Below are 11,457 nucleotides of genomic sequence, written 5' to 3'. Positions count from 1 at the left end.
TATCAGATGTCGTTTAGGAATAAAACTATTCTTGTAGCATGAGGTATGTCATGAAAGACATCAAAGAAATGAGGTATGTCGTTGAATATTATCAGATAGCGTTGTTGTTACATTTTTTCTATACTGTGTCAAAACTGATACTGTAAGCATTGTAAACGTATGTGTTTTCATCCTCTGTCTTTAGAAAGAACAGGGTTAGTATGTTCTCACATTTTGCATTTTTTTTCCTTGTCAATAGAGAAACTTTTATTTGTCAATAAAGATATGTTCTATGCAAAAGGTCCGTTATGTTTTCATTTATTCTGGAAATAGTAATTCTAGAGATTTTTTATGTTCAGCTTTATTAATAATTATGTGCGACGGATGGTTTCATAATACAATTGCACACAAGTTAAAGATATTCAATAATTAACTTTAACAAAAAAAATGTGAAAATGATACTTTACGAATGGGTTGTGCATTCAGGGAAGTGAAAATCCAACCCTAATTAAAAAAAGACCCCAAAAAGAGGGGAAAAGAAGAAATTGTGAAGTTTATATAAACCGAGTACAGAGATCCGAGAGATATGGTAGGAGAGATAGGGTAGTAGAGGTGAGAGGATCGTGATGATGGAGAGGGATATAATGGTAGGAGAGAGATAAGATGGTAGGAGAGAGATATAATGGTAGGAGAGAGATAGGATGGTAGGAGAGAGATAGGATGGTAGAGAGAGATGGGATGGTAGGAGAGAGATAGGATGGTAGGAGAGAGATGGGATGGTAGGAGAGAGATGGGATGGTAGGAGAGAGATAGGATGGTAGGAGAGAGATGGGATGGTAGGAGAGAGATGGGATGGTAGGAGAGAGATGGGATGGTAGGAGAGAGATGGGATGGTAGGAGATAGGATGGTAGGAGAGAGATAGGATGGTAGAAGAGAGATGGGATGGTAGGAGAGAGATGGGATGGTAGGAGAGAGATAGGATGGTAGGAGAGAGATAGGATGGTAGGAGAGAGATGGGATGGTCATGGTGGTAAGAGTGATAGAATGCCTGGTTAGTTTCGATGCTGTAAAGTTGGAGCAGTAGTGGTGGTGTCACATCCCCGCAATTCCTGTAGTGAACCCCACCAGAAATTATTCCAAGTTCTGTCATGATTTAGATGTTTAGATATGAAGTCGGGTGATAAAAAAATTACATTCAATAGTTTGTTTTTCTGGGATCTCCGAACATTGTAGTGTTGTCGCCAATTTAACACTCAGCATGAAGGAGTCCATTTCGTAGTGGGATTCACTTACTTTTTAACACAACTGTATAACCTATGAAATGGGCCTCATCAAACATAATTATCGAAAGTGTGACCCACTTAATTGAATATGTGCAACCTGGGTACCCGCCAGGGTATAAACGCTTGTGATGCCCAAATGCTTTGTTATATTTCTTCGTTTCCTTCCCAGCCAAAGAAACTCACCCACATTGCTTGTTTGACAGTATTTTTTTTTTATTCACATAGGCCTAATAATTAAGTTTTATCCATTAATCCTTTCAAATGATTGGTCAGTACACCATTATAATGTTACCATGTCAGGTCTGAGGTCAACTTGTTATCCACATTGTCATGTATTATTCTAGACTAGAGCTCACATGACCTTATGTTTAGATATCCATGTAGGTCTACATGTGTTTTTTTTTCTGTAGGAGGGATGGTGTTGATTCTCTCATTGAATGGTAGGCTTCTTTATTGTATATTGTTTGACGCATGAGTCCATGTCAGCCAATCGGTAATTAGAGTTAACGCCCTCTGATGTTTCATGTAAATGAAAACTTTCGTGCACAGCTGACCAAAGAATTGTTGTGGCTTTGATGTGAGGCCAGTGGCAGTGCTATAGGAATGAATAATTAGGACGGGGGGGGGGGGGGCTGTGCAAACAAATTTCAGTATACAATTCCAGATTGTTGGGAAGCTAAAACGTATATAACTTTTTTTTTTTTTTACATATATAGGGCTTTCCTAATTTCCATAAATAAAACAAGCTACTTATAGGCCAATGTGTAGTATGAAAATGTGCAGCATTATTGATACAAAACATTTAACTGCTCGTATTTGGTAATATTTTTAAAGTAAAAAAAACCCAATATTTCAAATTAATATTGATAAAGATGGAAAATATTTGAAGTTTACGGAATAAAGGAGATAAAATATAATGACTGTTGGTGCCTATATACGAATTGCTCTCTTTTGTAATCTAAAAAGTTTATCTAATTTGGATTGACTGCAATTTCCCTAAACAGCAATACAATAAAGAATGTGTGATAATATTAATGAATTGTAAATATATATATAGGTATTAACACTCACCAATAAAAATGTGTGATAATATTAATGACTTGTAAATATATATATAGGTATTAACACTCACCAATAAAAATGTGTGATAATATTAATGAATTGTAAATATATATATAGGTATTAACACTCACCAATAAAGAATGTGTGATAATATTAATGAATTGTAAATATAGAATTACTATAGAGGTATTAACACTCACCAATAAAGAATGTGTGATAATATTAATGAATTGTAAATATAGAATTACTATAGAGGTATTAACACTCACCAATAAAGAATGTGTGATAATATTAATGAATTGTAAATATAGAATTACTATAGAGGTATTAACACTCACCAATAAAAATGCAAGCTAGTTGATAGGTTTGACAATCAAACCTGAAAACGTATATTATGAGAACTTTATGGAATACACGAAGAGAATAGGTATTTTACAAATGAAATAATGCGAGCGTGAAGGGCAAGCTGAAAATGTTGATACTCGGATAATAAAAGGGGCATTTCGAATATTGAGCACTTTTTGAAAATCAATTCGTAAATAAAATACAATAATGAAAGCTTGTTGTTCAATTAAGCTGCAATATGGTTTGTATATTGACTTCAAAACTTGATATCACCCTATTAAGCAATGAATCTCATCGAACTATAGCAATGCGAGCGAGAAGCGCGAGCGAAAATTTTATATAGTGACATGAAAGATTTTTTAGAATCATTTTCCAAGTCTCTCTTTTCCCTTCTTCAATTGTTGCTTTTTTTCTTTCTCCCCCTTTTTTTATTGCTCCGCCAATGAGAGGGGGCCGGGGCTGGCCCTCGGGCCCCCTGGATCCGCCTATGTGGATACCCCCCACTCTCTCTTCCTAATAAAAAATGTTTTAACAAAATTGCTTTCAGAGAGCTAGGCGGTTAAGTTTTATCATAGCCTATAGGAGTAGTAGCTAGGCCTCATATCCAGCCGGCCCAGTTTTCGATTCCTTGGCTGAAAAAAATGACCTGCAAAAAAGTCATCAGTAAGATTTATCAGGTATTATTTCGTCCCCAAAAACTGTTTTCCTCCTCTATTTTACTTGCTTTAGAATACATGGGTTCAATCGAGCCCCCCCCCCCCCCACCATACTTTTTAGTGGATATCGGGCAGTGAAGAGTGAATCCCAGAATTTTGAAAGGTGTCTGGGCAAAACCACACTATTCACGCACTGTTCTCGAGCTCCCTCGGCGAATGCACGTACAACGCCCATTTCCAGCTTTGCGAGTCTCGCGTAGCAATACAGCTTACTAACTTATACCGGCGACAACATAGGGAAATCCCCAATGGCGATTTAGCAGGAGGACAGTTATGTAGAGCTACTTCCTTTTTTTTTGGCTTCAGACTCTTTTCAATCGATGTGGATATAGGCCACACTATCTTGCAACTATTCACTTCCAACTTGAGGCTTTAGTCTACGCCTGTCATGAATGTTCATGAGGTCATTTTGAAGTAAGCAGCGAAGTGATCGGCTGACTGCATGCACTGGTCTACCACTGGAGTTCAACAGGTACGTACGGTTACGGTACCGTAGCCTATAGTATTAACGTACTGTACCGTAGACGTACAGTATGTATGTGCGTGGACGTGGTGTTGCAACTGATTAAAACATTCCGTGTTATTAAAACTTGCCCAGTCAAACTTTCGTGTACTTTGCTAATTCGCCTTTTTGGTTAACTGGTTATTGATTATAACCAGTATAACTCACTGATGTTTTAAACTAAACAAAATTCAAAGCAGCTTGCAAGTTTGCAATCATACATTACAACAACAAAAATGACATGTCTGGTGATCTGAAAAAAAAAACAGGAGAAGAAAAACAAGCTTATAACTTGGATGGATGTTGATGTGGTGGGTGTTTCATAAAGCTGTTCTTGTAAGTTAAGAGTGACTTGATGAATGTCTGGTGAACCTTTCTTTCATGCTAGGTAATCACCAACATGACCAATGAACATTTAATGGTAAATATCATTTACCACAAAAAAGATCACCCAATCTCCTTTAAAGTCGCCCTTAACTTAAAGGAAAATGAAACCTTTGATACAAGATAGCCTGTGTTAAAACAGAAAAATCAAAGAAACAGGTCAACAAAAGTATGACAAAAAATTGAAAAAATAAGAAAGTTATGAGCATTTGAAATTTAGATCAAGTTATCACGTCCTCCAGTTGGCAATGCGACAAAGATGTGTGATGTCACTTGTAAACAACTTTCCCATTCCTTTTCTATATATTTACACTTAAACTGCCTCTTTTATCTCATAAGTAGATCATGTATTCTTTCTATAAGAGGGCATGTAATATGGACTTTTATAGAATACATTATGGATAAAGAGTTTTATCACTATAAGAAAGAGCAAACAAGGACATTTTAGGGGTATTTTATAGTCCCTCACAGGGAAAGTTGTTCACATGTGACATCAAACATCTTTGTCACATTTCCAATTTGAGGATCTCCAAAGCATTAATAGTGATTGCATTATTCAAATGCTGAATAACTTTCTCATTATTTGTCTGATTTTTCTCAAACTTTCTTTGATATTCTTTTATTTTTTTTCTTTCCAAACAAGCCCACTTGTTCCAAAGGTTTCATTCCCCTTTTTTGAACAGGTTTTGAAACACCCCCTGGATCTGCATGTGATGTTGAGATGATCAATCCACAAAAGTATTCTTGTGCTACCATAATAACCCATCAATTATACCTCCCACTGAAATCAATAATTGTCTGCTTCCCAAAATCCCAAATCCCCTTTTCTGTCATAAAATTCATGACTATTGACTACCATTCCAACTTTGTTCTAAATCTCTAAATTCACAGGATGTGTATGTGCGTTGTATTGGATTCCAGGAATAGACAGGGAAAAAGAAATTGTGTAATGTGTGTTTGAAAGCATAGATTATTGATGTCAAATGATTTAAGGCCTTGTAGCTGTTAAAAGGATGGACACTAGCTACATGTAGGTTAGATCTGTTCCAAGATAGACCTCCAGTAGACCTTCTCCCCTACTTGATTACATGTATTTACTAAAGTGAAACATTTGAAACAAGTGAGCTTGTGTGGAAACTAAAGAAAAATCAAAGAATAAGATCAAAGATACATGTAGTTTGAGAAAAATCAGAAAAATAATGAGAAAGTTATTAGCATTTGAAAATTGAGATCACTAATGCTATGGAGATCCTCATATTGGCGATGCAACAAAGATGTGTGATGTCACACTTTTCTTTTGAATGGACTATAACGTACCCCATAAAAGTCTCTTTCTGCTCTCATCCATAACATATTCTTTGAAATTCTGTATTACATGCCCTCCTCTAGAAAAAACACATGATCTTCTGATAGATATGATAAAGGCCCTTAAAGGGGCAGTTTAAGTGAAATAAAAGTAATGGGAAAGTTGTTCGCATGTGACATCACGCATCTTTGTCGCATTGCCAGTTGGAGGATCTACATTACAATAATGATTCAAACTTCAAATGCTCATAGGTTTCTTATCATTTATTCAAGTTTTCTCAAACTTTCATCTGTTTCTTTGATTTTTCTGTTTTTGCACAAGCTGCCTTGTTCCAAAGGTCTCATTTTCCCTTATTTCAGCAATATTACAAATAAACTTTAATGAATGACAACAACAAAAAATAAAAAGTCACACAGAATTATAAAACTTTCACAGAAGTTATAAATCTTCCAAACAATTTTTTAGGAAAATTTAGATTGAAAATTGTCCAAACAATTTCTTAGGAAAATTTAGATGTTATTTGATTGAAAATTGTCCAAACAATTTTTTAGGAAAATTTAGATGTTATTTGATTGAAAATTGTCCATCCATTTACAGAATGGGCCCACATATTGTTTCCTGTGTTAGCTACACCAGGAAAAGCATGTCATGAAGTTAATATAACTTCAAGCAAGCCTGGATTACATTGTATTTCCCTTAAATTTTGTAGTTCTAAATAGGCATTCTGAATATACATGTAGGGGAGACCGGGGTTAGTTGGAACATGGGGTAAGTTGAAACATTGTAATTTTCTTTAACGCTTATAAAATAAATTTATGCAATACTGCCCACAATTTATTGCAATAATAATTCCACACTGTTGTATTGTTAATAGCAGTAAATTGAGGGCATTATTGCATAAATTTATTGTACAGGCTTTAAAGAAAATTACAATGTTTCAACTTACCCCATGTTCCAACTAACCCCGGTCTCCCCTATGATAAACACCTTTGGATTGCTTACAGCCATTTCCTATCAAAATTGAATTTCTATACCAAAAATTGAACTAACTTTAAAGTAAGTTCTTGTTGAGGTTTTTAGAATACAAAAAGCACTTGCCTTTCTGCAAAATGTGAAGAAAATAGTAAACCTTCTTTTTGATAGCATCATAGCAATTGCTTCTCCTATTTGAAGTGGGAACCATTTCTTTTTCTTGAGTGATAAACTTTTTTTTTGAATTTAGTTGAACTGTTTTAGACTAGAATTGACCAGTCATTTTCAATGTGCTTTATTATTTTCTTTTGAAATTAAGTTTGAAGCTCTTTACAGGCAGAAAAAGTCAATTTCAATCCAATATAAACTATTTCTGTCTTCTTTCCAGAAGAGACTAGTTGGATCCATCTGATTCACCATGTCTAATGGACCAGAAAATGGACCTGGTCAAGGACAGGGCCAGGGATCACCTATAGTACCCTTGGAAGAGGCTATATCCAATGTTGATCTGTTAAGTGACCTACCGACCCCTGACCCTCAACCTATGATCGAAGCTAAGACAATAGCTCTGACCTACCATGCAAACTTTGATACCAATTTTAGTGATAGGACTGCTTTTATTACTGGTATTGCCAAGTTCATGGAAGAAGCAACAGTGCATTCAGAAATGGTAAGAAGTTACAGTGGTTAACTTAATAAGTAACTTTTCATCAATCTGTTAGGCCTACATTAGGCAGGGGAATTGGAATGTTCAAATGGTGACACAACATTTGCTCTGGCAACAATTACTCCGGGCTTTATTTTACTTTAGATACAGGGTTAGGGTTTCAGTAGGGTTTTATGGAATGTGGAAAGTTCTAAATATACTTGCTTGGACTTGATTATTTAGTGTATGTGTTGGTGACATGATGCCAAGTAATTCATACAAATACATAACATGTGGTGAATAGTTACCAGTCAGCACTGTAGAATAAATACTATTCAAATATAAAAAAAGATAGGTTATTAATGTTTGTAATAAAAGGTTTTTCATTTTTTTTTATTCATTATTGATATTTTATTTAATGGAAATTAAAAAGCATAAAAATAAACTCACCACCACTAACAAATCTACAGATATATGTGAGAGATGGTGATTGCAGTGCATTCAAATTTAATTTCTGCAACTTTAATTTTTTATTTTTAACAGAACAACATTCTGAAAGAAGGGGAGGAACATGCAGTTATGTTGTATACATGGAGGAGTTGTGCCAGAGCCGTACCTTCGGTAAGATGCTGTATTATTATTGGGGCAATGTCATTGTTTCAGAAATAAACCTTACATGAATGATTGTTTTGGTATTACTTCCTTTCAGTTTCCAAAATACTTATTTTCAAATTGAAAAGCAAATTAGGCCAGTCATCAAAGGAAATATATTAATAGAATCAATTATTACATGATGAGGATCAAAGTGGAACATACATTTCAAGTTGATACATGTAGGATTTTAGTCATTTATTATTATTTATTTCTTATTTATTTATATATTTTTATTTATTTAATTTATCTATTTTTTTTTTGGGGGGGGTTAAAAGGCATATAGTTTTTATATTTTTGGTTCTTATTTGTTGCAGTCTTTTCTATTCTCTTGATGAAGGTTGGCTCCCAATCATATCATTGTAATGTTTTACGGTTGTTTTGTCTTGCAATTTAAAAAATGTTGGTTTAAAGCTTTATCATTTTTTTGAACCATATATATGCATAATTCTGGCAGCATGATGAATGCATGGTATGACTCTTGAGTCAATTAAATGATTTTGATTGATTTGAACTGGTTAATGTTCTGACAAATAGCATTTTGTACCTATTTTTTTTGGGGGGGGATATTTTCATATTGATGGACTGTAGTTTATTTTGGTACATGTCGAGTTGTTCTGTCTCACTTGAAAAGAGTTTTGTGTAAAAAGAAATAGGCCTACATGATAAATACAAACCCCATTATGATTTGAAGCCTAAATGTATGAATCAGAAATCTATAGAAATACGCATTTATGTTTTATTAGGAAGGTTTCATTTTGTTAATGTTCAGATGACTTTAATAAAAGTTACTTAAAAAGAAATAAAAATCTACCAAGTATAAATCGCAAGCATGGCTAATAAAAAAAGTTCAATATTCTGGCTTTTACTTCCCATGCATGTTTACAAAAAAGAAAGAAAAGATTTTTTATAATCTCTCAAAATCTCACAAATAGGTAGAGCTCTGTCCCCCCCTCCCCCCCCCCCCAGCATAAATATTCAATTCAAAACACACAGTGCTTGTTTTGAATTATTTGGTTGTATTTTAAAGTAAAGAATTGTTGACATTTAAAGTATTGTGAAACATCTGCCTATGTGATTACAGAGTTATTTTGTTGATTATTCAATTATTAATGCGTTCAACACACATCATTCCCAGCATACTGTACAGTCAATATGATAGCAATAACTTTACTAATGTTGAGCTGTTCATGAAAACCAACACCATTGTTACATGTACATGTAGTTACACAGTATCCCTCTAGTTTTGTGTTCCAAAGTATTTAAAGTTCACTTGATGGGTAGACTTTCCCTTTAATAAATTTTGTACCATTTGTAAGTCGACCCCTTCTTTTGAGATGAAAGACCTCTTTTCCTGGGCTTCCTCTGGGACTTTAAAGTAACTTGAGATTGAACTTTACTGCCCCCAGCCATTCCAAGAATGCTCATATTGACTGGATGAATGTGACAATCACACCAATGAATTTGATTCTTCAATGCTGTTTTATGGTATACATGTATCTTCAGTCAATTTGGAGTCACATTTGTTTGCACATAATTGTAGCATAAAGGTGGCTTTTTTAGGCATCCACCCAGGTTTGTTTTATCTTTCAATTCTATCATGATAGACACTCATCACGATTCATCTATAAATATAAAATAATGTTATGAAATCTTTCTGTATGCCCGTTAACCATCCCAAAATAAATAGGCCTACTGAATGCAAAAAAAAAAAAAACCCAAATAACCCTTTCCATTCAAAATATGACAAAATCTTACTGTCATTCATTGGAAATAAATTTGACAATCATACCTAAAGTTTTGAATCACAGTATTTTGGGGGTATTTATTATTCTACATCAAAATTGCATATTGGGATTTCAGTGTTTTTTTTTAAAGCAATTGCTATTAACCTTATCTGTAATCATTTTCTCTATTTTAAACAGATTCATTGCATTGCCTCAGATCAGTTTACAGGCGTTTAGTTTTAGTCTTATTTGATGAGGATATCCCTCCAATAGAAAGTTCTTTAATATTACAAGGGCGGATCCAGCCTTCGCCAATAGGGGGGCCCGGAATTTTTTTCAGCCATATTTCCACGATCGGCCGCTCGAATATGATTTTTGCCGGGATTTTTGTTTCTTTGAAGGGCTAGTCCTAATGGTCACTTTTTAGCTTTATTCTTATGAAACATAAATGTATAATACCATAACCCTTATTTCTATAATGCGAGCGCGAAGCGCGAACTAAATTTTTTGGAAAACTTTTTCCTAAAATTTTAAACATTCGGGGAAATGTTTGTCCTCCTGAAAAAAAAGATGTGTATGCAAGTTAATAATTACTACGAACGTAAAGAGTGAGCAGAAATGAAGTGATGGAAAAGGTACTGTTAAATACTAGCTTGCAATTAGCCATGAAGACGTTACACATGTTTAAAAATGAAATAATGCGAGCGTGAAGCGCGAGCCGAAATTTTTGACATTTTTACCTAAGGAATGGAAATTCTTAGCACTTTTTGTTTAACAGAATAGGTATATAATTAAACATGCAAGCACAAAGCGTGAGCAAAAAATTTCAAGATTTAGACCTACTGAACAAGACACTCTATTCAATTAGTTTTGTAAATTATGAAAAGGATGAGTAAGTGGGGATCTTCCTTACATTAATAATGCGAGCGCAGAGCGCGAGCATAAAATTTTTGTATACTTTTTGAACTGCTCGAAATTGTACCTGTTATGGACTGCTTGCAATTAGCCATGAAGACGTTACATATTTCAACATTCAAATATTGCGAGCGCGAAGCGCGAGCTGAAAAATTTTGACCTTTTTTACCTGAATAATGGAAATGCTAAGCACTTTTTGTAATCTTGGAAGGACTCTAAGTATATAAACTAAACCTTATTGATGGGAGCACGAAGCGCGAGTGGAAAAATTCTGGACACTATTCATGTTTGTAAATCATGAAAATCATAAGTTATTTATCCGCGAGCAGACACTTTTTGATATTGTGATCTGAAACTGGATAATGATTTAAATAGAGAACAATCTGCGTATCTGAATTAACATGTGCTTTAGATTTAGACCTAGAATTTGGGTATTCTAAGTACCTTTCTTATCATGAAAATCAATAAAGCGAGCGCAAAGCGCGGGCTAAAAACATCTGATATTCCGATCTTACAAAGTGCCAATTTAAACTCTGTATTGCAAACAATTTGTGGGAAAATTGTGAATCGTGATGGATGACAGTTAAAAAAGAGCTGATGTATTTTATTATTATTGCTTTGAGTTTTTACATAGGACCGGGACATTCTATCGGGACATTCTATAAGGGCATTATGTCATAAGAAAATGATGACTATCTTCCTATTTCTCTTCCTAAGCATGAGAGCGCGAAACCTGTTAATATTATGGCCTGAAAACTGGACATTTAAAGCACTTTTGTAATTATGCATAAAATGCACGATATCTATCAATGCGAGCGGAAATCGCGAACCAAAATTTTTGATAAACTGTCATCAAAGTAGTTTGATTTAGAATTAATATTGGTACATAACTCACTAATCAAAATGCTAGCGTGCAGCGCTAGCTGATACGTTTTGACAATCTGACCTGAATAGGGAACTTTTTGAGA

The 11,457-nt window shown here is 34.4% G+C and overlaps 1 protein-coding gene across 1 annotated transcript in view; it reads left to right on the top strand.

Moving 5' to 3' along the window:
• Positions 1-3,573: 3,573 nt before the first annotated feature.
• The window catches only part of LOC121410025 (cytoplasmic FMR1-interacting protein 2-like), a 59,856-nt gene continuing 51,972 nt past the window's right edge, over positions 3,574-11,457 (top strand). The window contains exons 1-3 of the mRNA XM_041601844.1: positions 3,574-3,858; positions 6,939-7,220; positions 7,740-7,817. Of these exons, the coding sequence (XP_041457778.1) occupies positions 6,969-7,220; positions 7,740-7,817 (330 nt within the window). The 5' untranslated portion in view covers positions 3,574-3,858; positions 6,939-6,968. The remainder of the gene's footprint in view (positions 3,859-6,938; positions 7,221-7,739; positions 7,818-11,457) is intronic.

Source organism: Lytechinus variegatus, chromosome 3, assembly GCF_018143015.1.
Source record: "Lytechinus variegatus isolate NC3 chromosome 3, Lvar_3.0, whole genome shotgun sequence".
NCBI lineage: Eukaryota > Metazoa > Echinodermata > Echinoidea > Temnopleuroida > Toxopneustidae > Lytechinus > Lytechinus variegatus.
Note: the sequence above shows the minus strand (reverse complement) of the source record. Positions and strands in the feature narration are given on the sequence as shown.